Source organism: Hydra vulgaris, chromosome 15, assembly GCF_038396675.1.
Source record: "Hydra vulgaris chromosome 15, alternate assembly HydraT2T_AEP".
NCBI classification, from domain to species: domain Eukaryota; kingdom Metazoa; phylum Cnidaria; class Hydrozoa; order Anthoathecata; family Hydridae; genus Hydra; species Hydra vulgaris.
In genome coordinates this window covers 24,267,379-24,294,511 of record NC_088934.1, presented here as the reverse complement: position 1 = coordinate 24,294,511, position 27,133 = coordinate 24,267,379, and the positions used below count along the sequence as shown (strand labels likewise).

The following is a 27,133-nucleotide window of genomic DNA, read 5'->3' as shown; positions in this document are numbered from 1 at the left end:
GAAATAGATATCGACAACAACTGTGATAAGATCGTGGAAAACAGTGAAGCCAAATACGTTTCCGATTCCCAGGTCCTCATTGAGTTTAGAAAATAAAATAACTTCTTAATTTTAGTGTTGCATTTATGCAAATTACAGTTGGTATTATGAAAGCATCACAGAAAATTAACAAAAGCATCAAAGAAAAATGTTTCTCTAAATTGTGTTTAAGAACAAATCTTACCCAACGAATTATAGTTACTCGTTAAAATTTTTCTTGTATTACTACAGTAATCTTTGGTCTTCCTTCAACAATAAAAATATCAATATTTTCCTGTAATAACATGAGTTTAGAAAAAAACCAAGTTACGAACATGCTCTTATTGTTCAGGATGAACAGTGGTGCTATTTTAATTGAGTTACCTAAAGCTTCACCAATTTCTTGTAGCTTATTTTTTTGTTGTTGTCGTTATTGTTGTTTTTTGTTTGTTTGTTTTCTGTTATTTAGGTGCCCCAAGAAGACCGAACGGTCTTGTCACAGAGCACCGAGGAAGTGCATTTAACTAGGAAGTTCACGCCTCCTTTCTTACGGTTACGCGAAAATATGTCCAGAGCTCGTTTCGAACCTGGATATCCTGCTTCTAAAGCAAGCGCTCTAATCACTGCGCCACGGCCGCATTATTGTTGTTTCACTACTATCTGTTAGATTTAAAACAAAAAATTATTTAGTCAAACAACTCAGGGAAGTGGTATTAGTCCTAAACATTTTGATGTTCATGTTAAATATCAAACTAGTTTTGATTGTAGTAAAATATTACACCATCCTAACTGAATAATTTCAATATTGTTAAAAATTGCTTTGTGAAATATTTTTTGTGCGAATTAAAATGATCACTCTGTTTCTCTTCTAATGGAATTAAACTGGAATTTTTTATTAATCAAAAAGAAAACTACTTATTTTTCCTGATTTATTATATAGAAAGAAATCCAGTTTTATTTAATTTTCTTTGTTTGTTCTTTATTACAATATTTACGATACAGATACAAAAATATATAAAAAAAGAAAAGTTAACAAGTCAAGATATCGTTAAGAAATAAAGAATAAAAATAAATATAAAGAACGCGGATACTCAAAGAAGACCATCAGGTCTTGTCACCGCTGTTGCAAAAATTAGAAGGTTTTCTTTTTTTTAATGGTTATTTCCTTTTGTTACGGTGTTTGCGGCTTGCATCAATCAAAGTACAATGTCTTCCGAACAGCTGACTCATGCGAACAATGATGTCCATAATTTACTAGATAAATCACTTGCGCACACTAAATCTAATTTGTCGCAAATAATCACTGAATCTTATTTATCGCAATATATTATTCACTATATATCACTGAATATAATCAATATAGTTTCATTTCCAGACTGAATTTTTTGTTAAATTAAGTTTTTTGTCTGAAGACAAAAACTTAATTTAACAAAAACTTAATTTAATTAAACATCTTGTGGATCGGAATGCTAGCAATAAGATAAAATTTCAAATTAAAACTGATCAGACTGATCAGTTTTAATTCGATATTTTATCTTACTGCTAGTATTCCGATTGATTAACCAAAATCGATCCATCTATTAACCAAAACACCATCCATTAACCAAAATCACTAATAGCTTGTAATTAAAAAATTATTATTACTTTGTTAAATATGAATCAGAAACCTTTTGTTATCATTTGCCAGATAGAATTTTAAAAATCCATACTTAACAAAGTGTTAACAATTTTTTGATTATTAACTATTAACGATTTTGATTAAATATTTTGTAAGAACATCAAAAACGTATTATATAGGATGGGCTTTTAATACCCTTTTTTTGAAGTTTTTGTGGGTTTGTGTGTCAATGTGCATCGTGCCGCTAAGAATCTAATACTTATACAGCAATAAATACTTTAAAATATTTAATTTGGAGAATTATAATGTGATTTATTTTATAAATTTAAATAAGTGGTAAAAGAACTGAATCGCAAGAAAGCATTTGAGAGCTCTACATTCTTTGGAACCTCTACATTAGAGAGCTCTACATTCTTTGGAACCTCTACATTAGAGAGCTCTACATTCTTTGGAACCTCTACATTAGAGAGCTCTACATTCTTTGGAACCTCTACATTAGAGAGCTCTACATTCTTTGGAACCTCTACATTAGAGAGCTCTACATTCTTTGGAAAACAGCACAAAGATAAAGATATTTCTAACTTAGTGTGTTCTTTTGCATTTAAAGCATCTATTGAAGTACTATTATGTTCAAACTTTTGATCAAATAATTTAAATATAATAAGTACTCTATTATTAATTATTTAAATACTTTACATACTCTACTATTCTAATCATATTTTTTTACGATTTGATATATTTCATCGAAAAAAGAAAAAAATATGACTTAGACCCGCATTACCCCACTAAACGGGGATATTTTACAGTGGGCACACGACATTGATACAACGTTAGATGTATGTTAGGCTATGTTGGGCGACATCGACTAACTAAATCTAACGTTGTAATAACATTGACTGCACTAACTTTTTATCAGTTACAACGTTATAATAGCTATATTTTACAGTTACGTTATAATAGCTATACTAACATTATTTTTCATGAGTATTCCAATTTTATTTTGACGAGGATTACGTCCTTAATTCGGCAATGTTTATGAAATTTAAAATTTATCAATGAATATAAATTTAATCAAGAATTGTAAAAAAATATTTTATCTACTAGTTGCTCTTACGTTTGGGGCAGGTGTAGCTACAATTTTAGGGTTTTTTTGTTTCCAGACTCTAATCATTGCAATTTTTTCCTAAGTATCTTTATTTAATTTAAGTATAAACATATAGACGTTTGGAGTTTGCTTCATGTCTGGAAGTTAGCTATTTCAAACATCAAAAAATGCTGGATAGTATAGTTGCATAGCGTAGTGGAAAGCGCATTGCACCATATTTTTTTAGCGCCAAAATATATTTTGATGAAATTTGAAACCCATTTATAAATTTTGATTCTATTAAAGAGAAAGTAATTACTTTTTTCAAAAATTAATTTGCCCGGTTTTTAAAGCGTTGTTTAAAGGTTTTTTATTTAAGTTCTCAAATCACCTGGTGTGTAATCAAAAGTTTTCTATTCAAACCAAACCTTGGATTCAGTTTGAATATAAATTCTCGCCAAACCAGAATTTTCGGAATATGCAAGAAAAACCAGAAATAAGTTTGTTTTTTTTAATTGAAAAGTAAAGTTATCAGTAAATTTATAGAAACTTTCTGGTTTAATGGTTGCTATCAAATTAAAAAATTGAAAATCACTGTATTTAACGACATACGCTAAATACAGTGATTCGACAAAGAGGATAACTTAATCCAAGTTTAATATTTGACAATAATAATATAGATATAACAGATTAAAAAAATTTTGATAATAAAAAAGTGAAAAGTAAAAACATTTATTTTAGTGCGAAAAACGACAAAAAAAACATTAGGACAGTCAAGGCTAATCAATAGTCGATATTTTTTTTATAGCAATTAAGACATTAAGACAGTCAAGGCTAATCAATAGTCGATATTTTTTTTATAGCAATTAAGACATTAAGACAGCCAAGGCTAATCAATAGTCAATAATTTTTTTATAGCAATTAAGACATTAAAACAGTCAAAGCTAATCAATAGTCGATATTTTTTTATAGCAATTAAGACATTAAAACAGTCAAGGCTAATCAATAGTCGATATTTTTTTAATAGCAATTAAGACATTAAGACAGTCAAGGCTAATCAATAGTCGATAATTTTTTTATAGAATTTAAGACGTTAAGACAGTCAAAGCTAATCAATAGTCGAAATTTTTTTTATAGCAATTAAGACATTAAGACAGTCAAGGCTAACCAATAGTCGATATTTTTAACTGAGTATATACGCTATATAAAGTATAACAAAATTTTGTTACATAAATAATTATTTTATAAATGTCTTTTTTACTAATTCTTGTAAAATATTTATATTTTCTAATTTAACGGCTGAAACACCAACGACGGGAAGAGAAGTTTTATTTTTAATGTTTTCCACAATTGTTTGATAGTGATCTATCAAATCGATTTTATTCAAGACGATAATGGAGTTTAAACATGTTAAACTGAGTTGATACATTTTTAGTTCGTTTTTTAATATTTCAAATTGTTGGAGAGGGTCTTTAACTGAAATGTCCAAAACATATAACAAAAAGCTGCAACGTTCAATATGACGCAGAAACACATGCCCAAGACCTTTGTTTACGTGAGCACCTTCAATTAACCCTGGTATATCTGCAACTAAAAATATAACTAGTTGTATTGAAATATTTTACTTATGCTAATTATACTAATAATTTACAAATTTATTTATTTGTGTGTGTGTGTGTGTGTGTGTGTGTGTGTGTGTGTGTGTGTGTGTGTGTGTGTGTGTGTATACAGTGGTGGCCAGAGTTAAGAAAAGTAACATTTTATTGTAATAAAGCAATAAAAAGAAATTAAACCGTTAAAAGTTTATAAACAATTAAATACAATGCAAAATTTGGGCTTGATATTCAAATGCCGAGATAACTTAAAATTCGCATTAATAAGACTAAGTAAAAATTACAATAAAAATGCAAAAAGTAACAATAGAAAATGAAACAAATTACAATGGCAATGAAAATTCGGATAGTTGAAACATGTCAGTTAATATTTTGTATGGCTTCCCTTATTTTTAAGCAGTGCCTGGACCCTTGAAGGCATCCCACGAATAAATTTCGGACAAAGCTGACGGATTTCGTCGTCATGATGCCAGACGTTGATCAAAGCCTCGGTCAGTTCCCTCTTGTTTTTCGGTTTCATCTCTCCTATTCTTTTTTTGACAATCTCCAACAGGTTTTCAATGGGTTCAGTTCCCTCCTGTTTTTCGGTTTCATCCCTCCTCTTCTTTTGACAATCTCCCACAGGTTCTTAATGGGGTTCATGTCAGATGAATTACCTGGCCACTGCAGAAGCTTAATGTGGTTGTCAGCTAAGTATTTCTTGACTGTCTTCGCAGTGTGACAAGGTGCTCCATCTTGCATAAAAGTGAACGGTCTCCGTCGACACCATTTGCCAAGTTGAGGCAGCAATTATTGAAGCACCTTCTTGTATTGAACTTGATTCATGGTGCCTTAAACAACATACTGTCGTCCAGGCCCATGAATAGAGATGACTGACTAGACCATGACTCTTGTGTTGCTTACACAATGCCAAATGTTTCTTGATCATTGCCGGAGTCAACTTTGGTTTTCTGCGTGGCCGTCGAGCTCGAAAACCATTCACAACTAATTGTCTTCTGACTTTTCTGGTACTCACATGTACATTACTTTTTTGTAATTCTTTCTGCAACATCTTGCTTGTTGCTTTACGGTTTTTTATACAGCATTTCATGAGATACCTGTTGTCTCGGACAGACATTAATTTCTTTCTGTCACAATTGCCAACACGGTTGTCTCGTAATTTTTCACAATCTGCATCTTCTTCTTTATTCTGGATACCAATTTCTGACTTATTCCAACGTTTTTACTAATCTCCTTTTGCGTAATGTCTCTCGCAGATAAACCTCAACTCTGGCCAATTTTGTCGATGACAAGCCAGCATTTTTTTTTTTCAATCTATTAAAAGGACATAAAATGCTTTATTAATCAAACATGTCTTTTCATTTTTTAGAACATAAAATTAAATAAAAGATTGACCTTAATGTAATATCTAGCAACTATTATGAATGTACATTTTCCTTTATTTTCTGCTCATAAATACTAAACAATTAAAAAAATACTGACCTCAAACAGATAGCAGATGACCAAATTTTAATATTCAATTTACAGTTAAAATTTTCAATAAAAAGATAAAAAATAAAAATAAATTGCACTTATTATCACTTAGGCAGCATTGGGCTATACATGAAGTAACTATATAAAAATTAATTTACTGACTAATTTGTACCAAGGTACATAAGAAAATAATCTCAATTTTGTAGCCTAGTCTAATAATTTAGCCACCACTGTATGTGTGTGTGTGTGTGTGTCTATATATATATATATATATATATATATATATATATATATATATATATATATATATATATATATATATATATATATATATATATATGAGTTTTTAAAGGGTGCTAATTCATAAAAAAATGATTTTAAAAATCGAAGAAAAAACGGACTACTTATAGACGCACTACAACAGAAATATATATTTTCTTTATCTATTATCAGGATCAAAAGTCTACTATTAGATCTGATATTTAAATAGATGATAGATTTAAGTATATAAAATTTGGAAATGGAATAAACTTAATACATTTATTTTACATAAATTAATTCTGCAAAACTGTTTTATTAATAATTTCTGAGGAAAGTAAATGTTTTTGATTCTTTTTAATCAAAAAATATTTGTTTTGTTATTAAATTTATACTTCCACTTTATTGTTTTCAGCAATTAAAGCGTGTACACGAAATAAATCTGAAAAAACAAGCACGTCATTTTTTATCAGTGGTTGTATTAAAATCTTTTTAATTGTTTTGTATTTTGTTTACAACGTGTTGTGGTTTCAAAAAAATGTTTTAAAAATGACAAAAGAAGAAGACGTAAGAGAAAAAATTATGCACAATATTTACAAAATCCTTATAGTAGGTACAATTCGATAGCAAAATCGTTGCAAATACATCCATACACTGTTAGTCGTGTTATTCAACGTTTTTCTAAAACAAAATCGATCAAACGCAAATCTAGTGGCGGACGAAAGGAAGGTTTTAAAGATATAAAACTAGTTATTAAACTGGTTAACAGTTTTAAGAATAACCCAAGCCTTTCACTAAGGGAACGCGCAAAAATATACGGATGTTCTCATGATTTTGTTGCAAAAGTTAGAAACAAACATGGTTTTCATTCTTTCAAAGCACAAAAAGTGCCCAACCGTTCTGAAATTCAACAAAAAAGTGCAAGAACCGCGGCAGAAAGTTGTATGACAATCTTATTTCTAAAAATTTCTGTATTATTGAAGACGATGAAACTTATATCAAGTACGATCATCAACAAATTCCTGGTGCTGTTTATTATATTGCCAAATATTGAGGAAAAGCAGATAAGAAATTCAAATACACAAAACATGACAATTGCTAAAAATTTGGCAAGCTATTTGCAGCTGTGGCAAAAAATCAGCATATTTCTCGGTCCACACTTTCTGGTCAAATATATGTTAAAGAATGTTTACAAAAACGTCTTTTACCTCTCATTAAATCACACAATAACAGTCCTGTGTTCTGGGCTGATTTAGCTTCAATTCATTATTGTAAACTAGCTATGGAATGGTATAAAAAGAATAATGTGAAATTTGTGCCTAAAACAGAAAATTCTCCAAACTGCGCAGAATTGAGAGTTATTGAAAAGTGCTGGGCTATTATTAAAAGAAAAATGAAAAAAACAAAAAAGCTTTGCAGAAACATTAAAGATATTAAAATATCATTTAAAAAAGCATCAAAAAGTTTTGGTTCTTATTCTGCACGCAAGCTTATGGGTACCACTAAGGTAAAAGCTCGAAATTTTATTAGATTTCCACAGGAATAATTAATTTTTTTTTTTTAATGTTTGATTTTCTTATATTATTGTATTAAAACTATTACTTGGTTTGAAATAAAAATTGAGGATTTTTTTTAGTTGTTTTTCTACTTTCACATTTATTTCGTGTACACGCTTTAATAACGTGAAAAAAAAGCTTTTACAATTGATAAATTTTTATTATTTTACTGTTTAAAATAAAACTTCAATAATCTAAAAAAAATTAACAGCAAACAATATCAATCGGAAAATCACATTCATAAAACAGTTTAACAGATTGTAAGAAACCATTTTTAACAAAAAAAATATTAAAAAAAAAATTTCGCAAAAATTATTTAATTCTAGCATTAAGTTGAAAGAAAGTTCTTTGGTCTGATGAACATGAAATTAAAAACATCTGAAAAATATAAACTTAAAAAAATCTGATAAATACCTAATTAACTAAAAGCACCTAATTACGGATGTTTTGAAAAAAAAATTAAATAACTCAATTATTATAACGAGTTTCAAAAAAATAAAAACACTATGTGTAATGACAAGACAAATCGAACAAAATAAAAAAAATTGTTATTTTAATTTAAGCTTCAAATAATTTAAGTTTTTATCCGGAATTAGGTTACTGTGAACCTTATTCCGGATGGATACAAAACTTCTTCGGAAGAAATTTTTGATCAATTAAATAAACCGCAACTGCTAAAGTCACTATAAGCGTTTTTAGGTTTAAAATAAATTTTTCCAATAAGTTCCTTAATAATGGCAGGAAATTGTCTTATTTGTTAGCAATTGAAATTTATTCTAGTTAAAAAATTGTTTACTGTTCGCTTCCATTCGCCTTTAACTGTTTTAAAGACACCTATGTCTAAACGCTGTAAAAAAAAGGTCGTATGAGCAGGCAAGCGCCAAAGTATAATATTACTTTTGAATCATACTTTTTTCAATTCTAAAATAATATGTGAGGCATGACCAGTTTAAACCCTTCAAAAAAAACAACTGATTTGAACCACTCAAGAAATTATTTGGACTCCAACCCGATTCGCTATTATTATAATCAACATTTTCAGCACCACTTACGGCTTTTCATGTGTTTTCCTTTGTAAATTACTTTGGATTTCTGGTATCTTTTCTGCAAACAATTTTACTTTGCCTTGGTCAATTTATAATCCAGACCCATCACAATAAAAATTTAAAATGGCTTATTATTGAGATTGCGCTCAAGATAGATGGCGCCTACTTGGTCCAACCAGTCGTCAATTATTTTTGGGTGTGTAGCCACTGCTCTATTTGTATATTTTTCCATGAATCCGCTGTACCATTATTCAGTTGGTTTCCCATCTTTGAATGAGCGAGTTTATTCTAATTCATTCAGATAGTTTTTGACAACAATCAAAACATCACTTCTCTTTAAACCAAACCCAATATTGCTCCTAAACTTTAAAAGATCAACAATAATTACCTAGACAGTTTGACTCATTTAGCGCGGCGGCTCCAACAGATTTGTATTTGCCTTTTGCTTGGTCGTGAATAGTTGATTTTGGCACATTGAAACATTTAGACGCTTCTTCATATGACATTGTTTTGCATTAATGGCTTGAAGAGCTAACTGAAGAGTCATTAATAACAGAAGAGCTAACATTTATATACACAAGATAATGCATTAATAAATAACAATTACCTGCATCTGGAATACACAATTCTCTGGATTATTGACATAACTAGTAAAGTAACTTATTGATTTTGATGTTTGATTTAAATGTTTGTTTCAGGGTTGGAAAAAAAACCCGACTCAAATGGTTTTTTTTTGGGGTTTTATAGGTTATTTGGGTTTATTCAAAACTTACCGTTATTACGAAATAAAAAAAATATTTTTCCTAAATATCTAAAAACTATTTTTGTTTTAAAACTTCTTTATTAAAAATACAATGTGCAATATAAATACAATATAAACCAGGATGGAAAATTCAATTTTTAAATTTATATTTCATTTACCAAAGTCTTCTTATTTTTATTGCCAAAGTACCTTGAACCTCTAACAACATTTGGAGCTCCTGGACACTCAAGTCTAGGAATATGTAGTGATGTTATGACTTTCAAAACTGCGAAGTTTTTTTGAATTTCCTAATTTAAACGAGTAAACATTATTTATTTATATTTTAGTCATAATAGAATTTAATAAAAATTTATATTATGGCTCCTGGATCTGAAAGGAAGCTAGCAGGTGAATGGAATGATGTAACTAAGTTTTCAAAACTGTTTCTGGAAAAGAAATACTGCAGTACCAGTGCAATTATTGCAATCAAATTATAAATAGCCAAAAATTAGAAAGAATTAGAATTCATTTAAATAAATGTAAAAAAAAACAACCCTATCTGCTGATGTTGTAAAATGAAATAAAAATTTTATTTTAAAAGATGGCCAAGCATCATCTCAGATATCTGTAAACTTGTTGTGTGATTTAGTTGGCCCAGTTACTTCAGAATCTTTTGAAGCATTGAGTACTTCTGGTGTCTTTGGGAGTAGTTACTCTGGTTCAACATCAACCCCATATAAAAAACAAAAGTTAATAGAAAACTACATATCAAGAACAAGCTCAGATCAAAAAGATGTTTTTGACTTGCAAGCTGCCAAAAATTTTTTTGTATGCAATATTCCATTTAATACTGTAAAAAATAGAGAATTAAAAAAATGTCTTAATTTTTTGAGACCTGGTTATGATCCTCCAAACCGGAAGACATTTTCAGGAGAGTTACTGGATAAAGTGAACAATGAAGTAATTGTATCTACGAAAAATGAACTTGCAAACAATACTATTACATTGATACAAGATAGTTGGAGTGTCAGAAATGGTCCAATTATTGTTCACAGTGTACATATTGGAAAGACACCATATTTAATCTCTGCTATAGATGCAGGAAGTGAAAAAAAAACTTAAGAATATTGTGCTCAATTAGCCATTCAAGCAATAAAACACATCAAGAAGGTTTATGAGCAAGATGTAAGTATAATTACACTGTATCATAGTATTTAATTTAAATTAACTTAAAATATAAAAATATTTGTCTACTTCCAACATTGCCATTTGTATAGATAATGAGAACAAAATGAAAAAGATGAAAGAAGTTCTTAAAGAGGAATACCCATTGTTACTTATATATGGATGATTAGCTCATTATTTAAATTTAGTTGAGAAGCAAGTGACACCAAATTTTCCGGCACATTAAATTGAATTAACCAATACTTTCAAAAATCATCACCAACCACGTGTGAGTAAATATTGTTTATAATATATTATTTTAACTTTACAGTTTAAATTTTTTTTACTCTTTTATTCAGAGAATTATGTTAATATATCAACTAATTAAACTAGTTCTTAATTTCAGCTTTTGAATGATATGAATGGAGTTATGCCGCAACTTCCTAATGATACACAATGGAACTCTCAAGTAGACTATTTAAAGACTTATTAAAAATTATAACCACTACCATGATATTATAGAGAAGCATGAAAGTGATATTAAACATAGTATCAAGAAAATTATAGATAATGCTGCACTTTTCAGAGAAGCTAAAAATCTTCAAACTCAACTGGAGAAATGTGAGATTTAGATAAGGTAGATATGCATAGATATTAGATAAGGTAGATACAGTGGCGAGCAAAATAATAGGTGCGAACAAAAAAATTAACAAATACGAGAATATCTTTGAAACAAATAAAATAAAAATTTGAATTTTTATTAGAACTTTTATTTTATTACATAAATAAATAGAAATTAATAAAAATTAAGTTATTAAATATATATAATATATTTTAATTTAAAAAAAATAAATTCCACACTGAGCAAAATAATAGGTGTAAAATATAAAATGAAGATGGAAGTCAATAGGGTTGCAAATTATTAATATTTTGTTGCATACCCTTTATTTTTTAATACTTCCGTACATCTTGACGGCATTGAATCCACTAGTTTTCTGCAAACTTCTACAGGAATGCTGTACCAAGCCTCCTGGAGCATCATCCACAGTTCATTTCTATTTTTTGGATTTTATCCAGAAATTTTAAGTTTTAACTGCCTCCATAAATTTTTAATAGGATTTGGATCCGGTGACTGAGGTGGCCATTCTAAAACTTTTACATTATTGGTCGTAAACCACTCTTTCGCAGCTTTGGATGTATGTTTTGGGTCGCAGTCCTATTGGAAATGCCAAATTATCGGCATATTTTTTTCGGCAAATGGCAACATGACATTATTTAGTATGTCTACGTATGTATATTGGGTCATAATATCAGGAAAAGCAACCCCACACCATTATATTTCCTCCGCCGTGTTTCACTGTTTTCGCAGTAAAGCGAGGTGAAAGTTCTTGCTTTGATGGTCTTCTTACATACTGTTTTCCATCAGAATTAAATAAATTAATCTTAGTTTCATCACTCCACAAAATATTACGCCATTTTTTGGTCATATCTGGTCCCTGCCAAGCAACATGATTTTTTGCAAAAATTTTTCTTTTCATAATGTTCTTTCTACCAAGTAATGGTACTTTCCTCGGAGTACGAGCTGGCAACTTACTTTCTAAAAGCCTTCTTCTAACTGTCCAAAAAACTAATATTTTCATTAACTTCATTTAAAATTTTTGTTGCTGGCTTGAATGGGTCTTTTTTTGAAATAATTGTAATGTGATCATCCGTACGCTGACACGTTTTGCATGGTCTTCCTCTATTCTCACGTGATTTTTCTGGTTTTAAGGCATTTGTAACTTTATTTTGAGAACATCCCATCGTAACTGAAATTTCCTTGTAAGTTTTTCCTTGTTTTCTTAAATTTCTAATAAGTTTTCTTTCTATCGCTGTGCAATGTTTTCTTTGTCCCATTTTATATCTAATTCTAATTCAATACAAATATGATATGTTATTATTTTATATAAGTTGCATAAATATTGACCTTACCTTTATATCAACAACAAATAAAAATAATAAAATGTTTTTAATCCTTCAGCAAACAGGTTAAAATAAACACACACCTATTATTTTGCTCCACCAAATTTGTAGGTTAAATATATATATAGGGTATTCCCCTCATAAATTTGTAAGAAATTGAAAATATACTGCTCTCTGTTATAATAAAATAAGCATAGTTTGTGTAGCAATCAGTTCCTAGATGTCACTTTATAAAATATACTGTAAAATGTCAATTTAAGTGAAATTTATTATTCACACCTATTATTTTGCTCGCCACTATATGTAAAACAAATTTATTAATCATTAAAATATTGTAAACTATAGCTTCAATACATATTGCTAAAATATTTGTATAGATATTTAAAAAAATGTTTATATTTATTGTTACAAAGCGATTCAACATCATTATCAGATGCATGTGAAATTTGGTTGTCTCTCCTGAAGGATGAAGACCTGAAGCCATATTATATTGAAATTAAGTTAAAATTTGATGAAGCAATGGAACCTTTAAAGAACTATATTATTGTTTAATTTTAGGAAAATCTTTAAGCATTGAACAAGAAGCTGCTGAAGAAGCCTAGCTAAGTGATAGGCACAATGAATACTTGGCTGGATACTATGGTTTAAGGCTAAAAGTCACAACTACTTTTCCACAGCATATGTTCAACGATAACTTTATTTCTACAATTTCAAGTGAATGATGGTGGGGTATAATAGATATGAAGCAAAGGCTGCATCAAAAATCTTTACCACTAGCAGAAGGGTTTGCAAAAATTTTTTCAATCTCTTCATAGTTGTCCTGCAAGCACTTGCTCCATAGAAAGAGTGTTTTCTACTTTTGGTATTGTGTGGAGCAAGTTAAGAAATAGGTTAGGAAAGAATATAGCTGAAAAGCTTGTTCAGATATACAGACATTTGAGAGGTATTTGATTGGTAAACAATAATGGCCAATCTTTTGTAAACCTTTTAAAATTTAATGAAACATAGTTTATAATCTTTATTGATTTTTCTTTTTCTTTATAGATATTAACTAATTTCCCCAAAATAATTTTTTCTGTATTACCCCAACCAGCTATACAAATAATTAATCAGATTATGGATTATTCTGTAAGGAGTTTAAACTAAAAAATATAATATACATATATATATATTTCATAATAAAGGAATAATAAATCCTATATTATTCATAATATAGGATTTATAAAAGCTAAAAAGAGATTTATCTGTTGTAAAAAAAGGCATTTTTAAAAAAACCCAAATAACCTTTTTTTTATTTGTTTGTTTCCATCTTATTTGTTATTTGAATCTTATTTTTCAAAATAATAACAATATTGCAACTTTTTTGCATAATATTAATCAACGTCAAATTTTTGCATAATATTAATCAGCGTCAAATTTTTGCATAATATTAATCAGCGTCAAACTTTTGCATAATATTAATCAGCGTCAAATTTTTGCATAATATTAATCAGCGTCAAATTTTTGCATAATATTAATCAGCGTCAAACTTTTGCATAATATTAATCAGCGTCAAATTTTTGCATAATATTAATCAGCGTCAAATTTTTGCATAATATTAATCAGCGTCAAATTTTTGCATAATATTAATCAGCGTCAAACTTTTGCATAATATTATTCAGCGTCAAATTTTTGCATAATATTAATCAGCGTCAAATTTAGCACAAAATAGTACTTATACAATTTTCATTTTATTTGCAAAACTAAGTTTGTTTTTTAATTTTAAATTTTTGTTAATTTAACTTTGTTGATTTAAAGTTGAAAGTTAACACAATTGTAAATTGATTTTCAATTTAATTAAAAAAATCTGATGTTAAAAAAATCTGATGGGGCCCAAGGAGTTTGGCCCAAGAAGTGCGAAGCTTTTCATTTGAGTTAAATCTGGTGGTGGAAGTATAACAAAAAAGTAATAATAATAATAACAAAAATAACTAAAATAAATTCAACAAGACAATGATCCAAAACACACTGTAAGCTTATTAAAAATCATTCAAATTGGTTCACTTAGATCTCTTGAATTTGGAAAATCAAATTTGAAGTGAACAAAATTTGTAAAAATTTAAATTTGGGTCAAATTCGAACTTTGTGTTTGAGAACTAAAATCCAACTTGCTTTTTTTTTTTATACCATCTACAAAACGAATTTCGGTTAAACCTTCCACTAAGACTTCAGTTTTTTCCTCTTCAAGAACAAGTTCTTTTTCATCATCCAACTCTGCTTCACTTTCATAGACCATTGCAGAGATCTTCACCCTTGCCAAGGTATCCTTGCAATAAACCAGCACGTGGATGATATTTTAAATATCATGCTTTGTGCTTTTGTACATAACAATTATGCCTCCTGTTGAGAAAACTCACTCAGAGCTAGCAGATGATGCATAAAAAATCATTTGTTTTTAATAGTTTGTCAAAAAATTTTATTAACATAAAAAAAAGAGAGCAAAAAAAATTTTGAATGGCCAAAGTTTGAATTGCCAAAGTTCAAATTTGGCAACTCGCACTTTCACAATTCACAATCCCTCTTTATATATTACTTAAAAATTAAACTATTTTTTTTTTTACCTAAATACAATTTTCTGTTACACTTGGCTGCTAGCAGATTTGCTGCATTATTGCTTATGCAGGTCTTGTGGACATTAGATTGGAGGCCTACAATCTCTATAATTGCCCTGTCAAAGCAGGCCTTCCCAGGAGAGGCGTGCGGTCGCACGCCTTGAGTGAACACGGATATTTTTTTTTTTTTGGATAACTTGGCCACGCTTTTTTAGCATATATTAAAATTAACGCATTTTTAAAAAGGCGCTGAAAAAATCAAATTAAATTCGTTGTATTATTTTGTAATTTTTTTAATAATTTATTCTTTTCATTAATAAGGAAATAATAACATAAAAATAGTATATATATATATTTTTTGAATTATTTTTTCTTATAACAAAATTTTTTTTTTTCTGTTTTACATATTTTTTTTTCTAATTTTAAATTTTTTCGCGTAAGTATGTCTTTCTACAATAAATAACTTCTAAGTTCTAGAAGAATTATTTTCTACAAGGTTCTTGTATAGGATATGAATGTTTAGCTCATTCGGCTTAGACGTTACATAGCGCCTTAGAGACCCGGGTTCGCATCCCGCGTCGGTAGAGCGTGTTTATCAAAATAGTTCAAAAAAGTTTTCGGTCACATTTTCTGTTTATTTTTTCGACTTGTCTCAAATATCGTTGCTGAAAAAATCAACACCTAAAAATATATTATAAATAATTATAATATAAATAAATAAAAAATAATTATAAATAAATAAATTTTTTTTTTCATGTTTACTAGACATAAAAAAAAAAAATAAGAAAGAAAAAAACTTTTTAAATAAGTATAAAAATATATATATATATATATATATTTCATTTTTATGTTCATATTTTTATATTAATAATAAGAATAAATTATGAATAAAAATAATAAAATAATACGACAATTTAGTTAGGTTTTTTCAGCGCCTTTTTAAAAATGCGTCATTAATATATGCTAAAAAACTGTGGCCAAACTCTCAAAAAATATATATATATGCGTGGTCACTCAAAGCGACCGACCGCACGCCTCTCCTGGGAAGGCCTGCAAAGAGTTTAGCAACGTTTTGAGATGTATAAACATACATCTCAAAACCTTCTGCACTTCCACAATGCAGCTGCAGCTTCTCCATGGTTCAGTTCTTTTAGATATAGCGAAGCGTTAAGTCAAGGTAAGGATCATATTTCCTAAATTTCTTCTATGGTAAAGTATTTACAAAATTCCATTACTAATAAAATAATAAAAATTTTTAAAATGACTTACATTGATGACCACAAATCAGTTGTGAAAGCCACTCCAACAGCCGCTTCAACAGCCGCTCCAACAGTTTTAGGTCTTTTATCTTGTTAGTTACTGTGACTTGTTGAAAAAAAAAAGGAAGGTTTGATCTGACCATAGTTCTGGCTGACTTCATATGGAGCTTTCGATCCAAGTATTTGACAAAGTCTTGAAATGCTGCTTCATTGATATGGTTGACACTGCTAAATACTTAATCACAGTTAAAGCAAATTTCTGCTGGACTGGTGACCTAACATTGTGCTTGACAATCTGCTGAAAAGCATGGTGATCTGGTTGTGACAAATAAGGGCCTACCACCTCTTTTGGGAAATTTCTGAAAAAGTTTTCCAATTTGTCTTTTGTATGGATAACTGGCATCAAAATAGAATGATACCAAATGATATCATGTTTTATTGAAGTATAAAATAGCATCATAAAAATCTAATTTATTTAAATTAAATTTGGTTAAAAATTGCAATTTCATTTAAAAATTGAATTTAGTTGAATTAAAGTTGGATCTTACCCAATAAATCAACAACATCAGTTTCAGAATTAAAGAGTGTTGGATCTGAGTGCTCAGGTTGGTCTCTTTTCTTATCAGAAATCCTCTTCTCCAATTGGTAGTAAAGTTAGGCTAGCTTCTTAGTATGATCCACTTTTTCCCCCGTGCTGTCTCAAATAAAACAACTGCTCCGGCCTTGTCTAGATAGAAAGATCTGATGTGAGTCCTCAGAAAGCTGGTATTGGAGTTTATTATAGACAAAACCTTTCCAAAAATTGGTTTTGTTCCTGCCAGCACTTTAATCTGACAAATGACTTTGGGATGACTTTGTCCTCAATGTTGAAATCTCAAATTTTTGAAAAAAGGTCTATAACTCTTGAATTTTTTCTTGAGTTCTTTGAAACATCTTAAATTGCTTTTAGTCTTTCTTTAAAATCAAACTTTTCTATAAAAGATGATTTTATTTTATTTTCAGGTTTTATAGGATTCCATAATGTAACAAATGCTACACAAGCAATTCCCTTTACACAATAAAAAACAATTTGCATAATTTTCTTTGGACAAGAATTAGCTTTTGTGTTTTTCTCTTTGAACATATGCTAACGATTGCAACTCAATTCCCTCAACCGTTTCCGCTAAAAGGATTTCTTAGTTGAATAAAACCATAGCACTAAACTTAAATTTATTTAGTAAAAAAAAACATAATATATTTATGTTAAAACTTTAGGCTTTTTAAGGTGCCCCTTAACCATTTGTGCCTGGGGCAACAGCCCATGTCTAAATTTAATAAAATTCAAAATTTGGATTTTGAGTGGTATCCAGTTGTTATTTCCCAGAAAAATATTGAAATATTTCTAAAAGGCAATAATAATAAATATAAATGCTATTGTACTTCTATATTCTATAATTATATGTATATTATGACTATATATTATAGTATAATATAATTTGCTATAATTTCGACTGCCACCTGGCAAATACAGATTCATATATAATTATTAGCGTTGCTCAATCAGGCAGCTTATATAGCTAAATAATATCTTGCTAATTTTTAGAAACTTCTAGAGAGTTCAGAAAGTTTCAGAGGTTTCTAAAAACATCTAAAACAGTCCAGAAAATTTTAGAGCAAGTTCCATAAGGTTCAAGAAAATTCTAGGCTTCAGAAAGTCATAATGCTACTGCCTGCAAACACAACTTATATACCAGTTTAAAAATTTTGTGTTGTAGGTGACTTTTTTTGAAAATTAATCAGGATAAGATGAAAGCCGCAAAATGAATAACAAAAATTTTGCCTGTCTAACAATTTGTTGAACCCTGTAAAAATACATACCTACTACTGTGATCAAAAAGTAAGGTGAATTTTTAAAAAAAATGAAAAATGCACTTTTGCCAACATTTTTTCCAGTCTTCGAAGCATGCTGAAAAGTCCTCGGTAGGGATAGCCTTCAATGCGCGTGCCGATTCACGTTGGATCTCTTCAATGGACTCAAAACGATTTCCCCGGAGTGGTCTCTTGAGCTTTGGGAACAGCCAGAAGTCACACGGTGCTAAGTCGGGCGAATACGGTGGTTGTGGAGCAACATGGGTAGAGTTTTTGGCAAAAAACTCACGAAGAACCAGTGCTGTGTGCGAAGGCGCATTATCGTGGTGCAAAATCCAAGAGTTATTGGCCCATAATTCCGGTCTCTTTTTGCGAATAGCTTCACGCAAACGTCGCATAACGCTTAAATAATATTCCTTGTTGACAGTTTGGCCAGTTGGAAGGAATTCTTAGTGCACGACACGACAATAATCAAAGAAAACAGTCAACATGACCTTGATTTTTGAGCGACTTTGACATGGTTGCTTCAGTCTCGGCTCGCCTTTTTCACGGTATTCACTTGATTGGTCGGTTGTTTCAGGGTCATATGCATAGACCCAAGTCTCATCGCCAGTAATAATTTGTTTGTAGACGTCTTGATAGTCAGAAAGCATTGCTTCACACGTTTTAACGCGACGCTCTTTTTCAAAGAAATTGAGAAATTTCGGCACCAAACGTGATTTGAGTCTTCTGAGGCCCAAATGATCCTTCAAAATCGCTTGCACCGACCCAAATGATATTCCAACCATGTCAACAAGGTCTCGAATGGTTAACCGACGATTTGCAAGCACCAATTCTTTGATTTTGTTGATGTGGCGATCATCAATCGAAGTCGATGGTCATCCAGAGCGTTCCAAGTCATCAACACGTTCTCGGCCTTCTTTGAAGTCTTTGTACCACTTGTAAACATTTTTTTGAGACATAGTCTCTTCACCGAAGGCCTTTTGCAACATTCGATACGTTTCAGCAGCAGAAATATCATTCCGCAAACAAAATTTAATAGCACTTCTTTGCTCAAAGTTAGACATCGTGAAAATCGCCGAATGCACTTTTGGTACTTCAGAAACAAGCGTAAACAAAAAAAAATAATTATGAGTTTGACATGTAATTTGGCGCAAATGTTAATGACATTCCTACCAACTTAAAAATAAAAAAGATTGGACGATTCGAATAAGGCGGGAAGTTTAAATTAAAAATCACCTTACTTTTTGATCACAGTAGTATAGTAAAGGATACTGTCATTTTAAAAACAGTAATTTTGAAGAAAAATGGGTCAAACCTTATAATGGAGTAAAACTGTTGTTTTACAAATGTTATGTAGATGACATTTTTGCTGCTTTCCCATCAAAAAACCATGCATTTTTATTTTTGGATTTTTGGACATCAACAAAAAACATTCTTCAATATATTTTATCATGGAAAAGGAAGATAACTCAAAAATATATTTTTTGGACATAACTCTATGTATATCAAACAGTTCAACAATTACAACAGTTTTTCTTAAAAAAACCTTTATTACACACTAACATTTGCTTCATTTTCATATAAAATGTCTCATATTATAAATGTTTAATGGATAGAACTTTCAAATGTAACAATACTATTCTTGGTCTTTGTTACAATATTAACAACCCTTTTAAAACTCTCAAATGTAATATGTACCTACCTTAATTAGAGAGTAATTACCTTTATTCAAGTAAAAACCGTGGATAATTAAAAAAATCCACAGTTCTTACTTGAATAAAGGTAATTACTCTCTGAAGACCTAATAAATCCTTGCTATTTTAAACTCTCTTATATTGGTAAAATATCTGAGTCAATGAGGCGAAGATTACACACAAATATCAAGAGACATTGCAAGTCAGTTATCATAAAATTGGTAACCACTTTGCTAAAAGTGTCTAACTTTTTTTCATCTAAAGATCACCTTCCTGTATATTTTAAATCATTCGTTGTTTACAAATTTGTTTGTGCAGGATGTAAATCTTGTTATATTGGCGAAACTACTCACCACTTAGAGAAACAAATGATTGAACACTACAGAAGGGATAAAAACACTCTCATTTATTAGCATCTTCACTCAAAAGAAAATTGTTTTACTAATTTTAGTGATGAATGCTTTTCGACTTTGGATCATGCCAATAACAAATTTGAATTAAAAATTAAAGAAACTATTCATAAAGGATGGGAAAAATCAAATATGAAATAATAAACAAGTAATTCATGTAAAAATGACTCTAACCGTTTAAAAAAATTTATCAGATTATTTGTTAAAATAATTTCAAATAATTCTTCTTGTATATACAGGATATATAAAACATCTATATACATACATATGTACATACATACATACATATATACATACATACATATATATATATTACATATATACATACATACATACATATATACATACATACATATATATAAGTCTAATTTAAATTCTAAACAAAAATGATTAAAACAAATGAAAAAAGTAACTTTCTAATCAAATTGTAAAGTATTTAATAATAAAAAAAAGAGAACGAAAAAACAACAAAAAAAAGAAAAAGATTTTATCTAAATTCTAAATTAAATAATACAAAAAGTAATCTTTTTTTTTAAAATTCCTTGTAAAATAATGAAAATAAAAAGAAAAAGCATAAGTGGAATGATGGCATTTGTCTGATGGGATAAACTAGTTTTAAGTGCTGATCCCCATCGAAACTTCAGTATTAATAGACGCAACTCTAAGGAGATGTTTATTACTTAATCACTACACAAATTATGTTTACATATCAGCATTAACTTTTTTTTTTCCATTCTGAGGCCTTTCATTGTTGTATACATACTTTTTATTTTTGTAATCAATTTTTTGGTTTTAATTTTAATTTGGTGACATATTTTTTGTATATCTTCGCTCATATTGGTGTTTATAAAACAATTTATTGTTTATTATAAATGTTAGTATTGTTTAGATACATTGTCTGTCTTATTTATTTTTTAAATATTTCTCTATTAATCTATATTTTTGTCTTGACAACTATCAAAGTATGCTTTGTTCGAAAAATAATTCTCCTTTATTCTAATGTACTTCATTTCTTCCCTCAGGCGTTCACTGTTAATGTGTGACCATTCGGCGAATTTTATATGCCAAAGTTTTTAAATATAACTTTTAAACTAGAACTATAGTAAGATTCTCCTTAAAAAAGATTTAAATCTTTTTTAAAATTTTTTAAATTAAAACCCACTATTAATAAACAAATGAAGCATGTAAAAATGACAATTTCAATCTAGTTCCTTTTAACATTACCAGTTCTTTTATCTTTTTAAAACCTTTGTGACATTATTTAATTGCATTTTTATTATAAGGTCTCGATTAATTCAACTTAATTTTACTAATAATATATGCATATATATATAAATATATATATATATATATATATATATATATATATATATATATATATATATATATATATATATATATATATATATGTATTTGTATATATATATGTATCTATGTATAGATATATATGTATAATATACATATATATATACATATATATATGTAGGTATATATATATATTTATATATATATATATATATATATATATATATATATATATATATATATATATATATATATATATATATATAAGTATATACATATATATATGTATATATGATTATATATAAATACATATATAATCAAATAAGTATATATGTATATACTAATTTGATTACATATATATATTTGTATAAATACTTAAATTGCTTGTTTAGATGTATATATATACATATATATAAATATATATATATATATATACATATATACATACATATATACATACATGTATATATGTATATACATATATACATGTATATACATATATACATAACGCTTCCGATATATTATATATATATGTATGTATATATACACATATACATATATATAACGTCTGTTCACAAAAAATCCGGAATGAAAAATTGTTCTTAATTGAATACAAAATTAATCGATTTTTGACAAAAATTTTAACTAAAATGAGTGACTGGACATTGTTAACTATTTTATAACCGAAAGTGGTCCTAAATCAGCGGCTTTTCGAACTTTAGTTTTGACTGAATCCATTAGGTTGAAAAAGTAGTCTGGATCAAACTCTTTCAACTTTAATCGAATTCTATTCTTAAGGTGGTCAAGATTTTTCGCAGTAAATCCATTTCCATAAACTTTGGCTTTTAAATGTGCCCAAAAATTTTCAATTGGCCTTAACTGCGGTACATTTGGGGGGTTATCTTTAGCGTCGACAAAGTTAATACCTAAAGTGTTGTAAGTTTCTAATGTGTGTTTTGCATAATGACATCTCGCTCCGTCAGGCCAAAATAAAATTTTCATGTTTTGATGCTTGGAATTTATAAATGGAAGAAGTCTTTTTGTAATACATTCTTTAGAATAAGTTTTTGCATCCAGTGCACAGTTTTTTACAGCAAAATAAGGTGATGAATGACCAAAACGACTGATTGCAATCCAAACAAGAACATTCTCATCAAACTTTTTTTTGAAGTTGAATTTAATGTTAGGATCAGTTTGAAAACTATCCTTTGTATAGTAGCCAGAGTTTTGTGAACAATTTGCACCATTTACACAGAAATAAGATTCATCCTCCATGATGATTTCAAACTCATTTGATGGCTTGAAAAAAGTTTTTGAAAGTTTTAATAAGTTTTTCTTTTGTTTAATTTCTTGCTTTTCTGTTGTTTTTGGTGCATTTTTTCCTTTGGTATACTTTAGTCCATGCATACTTAATAATCTATTTACGTATGAAACGCTTATCTTATATTTTAGTGCCAATTTTCTTTGCGAAATCCCGATTCTCTCTTCTGCTCTTGCAATCATGGACTCTCTCTTTTCTGGTGTAATTTTAAAAGGTTTTCTGCCGCAACCGATTTTTCTATTCATTGGCAAATTATTTTCAGACCTTTTAATTATGTCATAAATTGTAGATTTAGCGATTCCCATTTTCTTAAAATGATCCACTGTAAATTTCTTTCCACTGTTTATGCTTTGTTTATAAAAATTTCCAATCACATTTCTAACATCGTTCTCTTTTAGATGCTCCATGTTTATTTGAATTAATTATTTAAACTCAATTTTGCCACAAAATGAAACTGTTGTTGTTGACCGATTAAATTTAAAAATTTCGAATCGAAAATTCAAAATTTAGAACAATTTGTGTACATTTGAAATCAGTCCGGATTTTTTGTGAACAGACGTTATATATATATATATATATATATATATATATATATATATATATATATATATATATATATATATATATATATATGTATATACATATATATACAGGGGCTATTTTTTTTTAAACGACTTCTCTTCCAACAAGGCTGCAAGCAACCACTAATCAGAGTTGGAAGTTACTGGAAGAGAAAAGATGAAGATTGCAGAGCAAGATAACAATTGACAGATAACTTAAATGATTGCAAATTGTATGAATCAGGAAAGCAAGATGAAAACAGTGAATTCCAAAGAACTGATGTTCGAGGAAAAAAACTAGACAAAAAAGAGTTTTTGGAGCACTTAGGAACAGTCACAGAAAAAGGATGAGACTTAATTGAATGATAAGTAACATGAGAATGAATTTTAGTAGATGGCACAAAAGACGCTAGCTCTTAAGATCCGAACCATACAAGAGAGGTGGAATTACAGATTTGCCTTTATTAATGATACTATTAAAAATTCTCCAGAAGTCACGAGAGCCTAATTTTTGTGATGAAATACAAGATTTCATGACCTGATAATAGCGGGCTTTGGCGTTAGAAAAAACTTTTTTACAATAGACGTCTATTTTCTGGAAAATTGTTTTGCTGATAGATTTGGAAGTAACAGTTTCAATTGGTAATTGCAGCAGCACAATGTGAGGAAAACCATGGAGAAGAGTGAGACTTGACTAGGAATCATGGAGAGGGCGTAGAAGATTCCATGCGAGCATGAATCTACAAATTTATGTAAGATGCGCATTTGTCGACAGGAAGACAAAAAATTTCTACCCAAGGGCCATCACGAAGAAAATCCTGGAAAGAATCCCAGTCAGCTTTACTGTAGTTGTAAGAGGGACGATGATAGGGGGATTTAGATGATATAGAAGAATGAGATAATAGTTTTAGAGAGATCAAACTGTGATCAGAAGTACCCAAGGGTGAATGTGGAGATACTGAACACTGACTAGGATCAGAAACAAGACATAAGTCGAGTAGAGAAGGTTAATGATTCGGATTGTCTGAAAAGCAAGTTGGAAAGTTGACCATTTGAGTTAGAGATTGAGAAAGGCAAAAGTTGTGGGCTTCAATGGCTGCAGAATTACTGACACTAGAGCCAAGCCATTCAGAGTGGTGAGCATTAAAGTCACCAACAACAACAATATTAGCTGATGGATAAAGAGAGAGGGCTTGGTCAATATGATCAGAAATAACACCAAAAATAGTGCAGTCTTAAGACGAAGAAGAGCGATATAGAACAAAGAGAAAGGTGATAGAGTGAAATGGAGCTAAATGAAAACACATAAAAGAATAGTCTGTGGATTCAAACCTTGTTTCCCAACAAATGGGTGAATTCTTATGAATGTAAATGTGTAGGCCAAGCGTGTGACTATTTGAGTCTTTACGAATTAAAGGTAGATAACTATCAACACTAAGATCACAAGATGAGACAGCTGAACTCAAATTAGTCTCACAAAGAGCAGGTCTGGTGAACTTTGCAAGAGATAAGACTCAACAGAAGAAAAGTTACTTGGAAGACCATGAATATTAGTGAATGATAAGTTTAGAGAACTTGGTGATGACGATGGTTTTTTGTATTTTATAGTTTTTGGTACTTTATTCATTTTTAAATTTGTTAAAGAACTTGACTTAAAGTATTCTTGACCATTTTCGACAGCGTTGACCATATTAGGGAAGTGCCCACACTAAAATTTGAGGTGGCATCCAAATCGAGATTTGAGATTTTTTTTTTTAATTTTCCCTTTTTTATTTTTGCTAAAAAATGCTGATTTTCTGCTAAATTTTCCTGTATGTGGGGGTGGGGTGGGGATACTGCTGCCCAATTTTTTTTCCTAGAATAGGCCCTGATATATATATACACACACACATACATACATACATACATACATACATACATACATACATACATACATACATACATACATACATACATACATACAAAATATAGAATATACAAAAAATTTCAAATTTTAAGAATATAAATTGTTAAATTAATTATACCAGTTACTTTAATATCTTTATATGTCATTATACCAATGTTAGGGCTGAGTGTGGTAAATGGGTAATCTGCAACCTTTGGAGTTGCACGTGAAATAGCACGTAATAATGTTGATTTGCCAGCATTAGGAAAACCAACCTTGATATTAAAAAAGTAAATCATTTATAAATTTGAAAATAAAAAAAACAGCATGAAAATATTGATGAAAACAATATTAAATGATTAAAAAAAAATCAAAAACCATTGATAAATATAATAAATTTAATTATAATTAATTTAATAAAATAAATTTAAAAAAGTATAACAAATCTTTATAGAGAGTACATGCAAACATAAGATTACAAGAGGTAAAAAACAAAAAAACAAACTATAAATCTTTAATTATAACAACTATATGCTGTGTTCTATTAATAAGAAACATAGAGAAATAGCAAAAAAAGAAAAACTTGAATACATCAAAACTTGAAGAAATCAAAAGAAAAGCAGAAAACCAATAAAATGTTTGAAAAAAATCAAATGAGGCAACTTCCTCCACAAACTTTGCTGAAACTTTTTTGAGAGCCCCGCACGTAATAATAATCACTGGTCCAAATTCATAACTTTTGCAGAAATGATACAATTGATTTTTTTATAACCAGAATGATACAATTGATATAGCCATTTTTTATATTAGAACATTTCGGATTTCAAAGATTGCTAAACCATATCCTACTTATTGCATTCCATGTAAAAAAAATACATTAAAAATTTTGTTTTTTAAAACATATACAACAAAATCAAAAAAAAAAAAAAATCCAATATAAACTAAATGATGCTTCATCCATTTCATTTACAACTGATGGATAGACATTTACTCTTGGAAAATGCTCATTTCTTAAATTAACAGTTCATTGGCTAACCAATGGCCTTTAAAAATATGGTCGCTATAATAAGAGAAGCAGGTTACAAAGCATCAAGTGCCAGAAAATAGGTTCAAACAACCAGATAGAATAGTCAAACATAACAAGAAGAGTTAGAGTTTTATTAAAAATTTTTGAACAAAAGCTTTGATCCCATTTTGTTGTGATACTGATGATTCTAAACTAAAGTTATCGGAAAACAATGAATAGATTATTTCAGAACATTTACTGCAATTTTTAAAAATGTTTATTGTTGTTACGAATTTATTAGGCAGCCCTCAGAATAAGGAAAAATAAGGTCGGCAATAATTTGCTGACCTTAATTTGCTCGAGGTCTGCAAAAAAAAACTTGATACACAGGTTTTACTATAAAACATAGAAATAAGGTCAGCAATTTTTTGACAACCTCAAACACTTCTAGGTCAGCAGTTAGGTTGACATTGCCATATGCTGACCCTAATTCTGAGGGCTAATTAAGTGAACGTGAAGCAAATGCTTCTTATATAATTCCCACTGTATAAGTTATACAAACCATGCTTGTCTAAGCTGAAAAGTCTCCCTTGTTTTTAGGATTAGGAACAACTGTAAAATAATGTAAAAAATCAACAAATGAAAGATTTGAAAAATACCTTAATGATAAAAATATTATTTTAGTCACATTTTTAGATCAAAGATATAAAGATAAAA

The 27,133-nt window shown here is 29.2% G+C and overlaps 1 protein-coding gene across 1 annotated transcript in view; it reads right to left on the bottom strand.

The window, feature by feature from the left end:
* Positions 1-3,882: 3,882 nt before the first annotated feature.
* Positions 3,883-27,133, bottom strand: part of LOC136072026 (GTPase Obg-like) — a 40,235-nt gene continuing 16,984 nt past the window's right edge. The window contains exons 5-6 of the mRNA XM_065819951.1: positions 25,550-25,685; positions 3,883-4,310 (exon numbers count right to left, since the gene is read on the bottom strand). Coding sequence (XP_065676023.1) covers positions 3,958-4,310; positions 25,550-25,685 — 489 coding nt within the window. The 3' untranslated portion in view covers positions 3,883-3,957. The remainder of the gene's footprint in view (positions 4,311-25,549; positions 25,686-27,133) is intronic.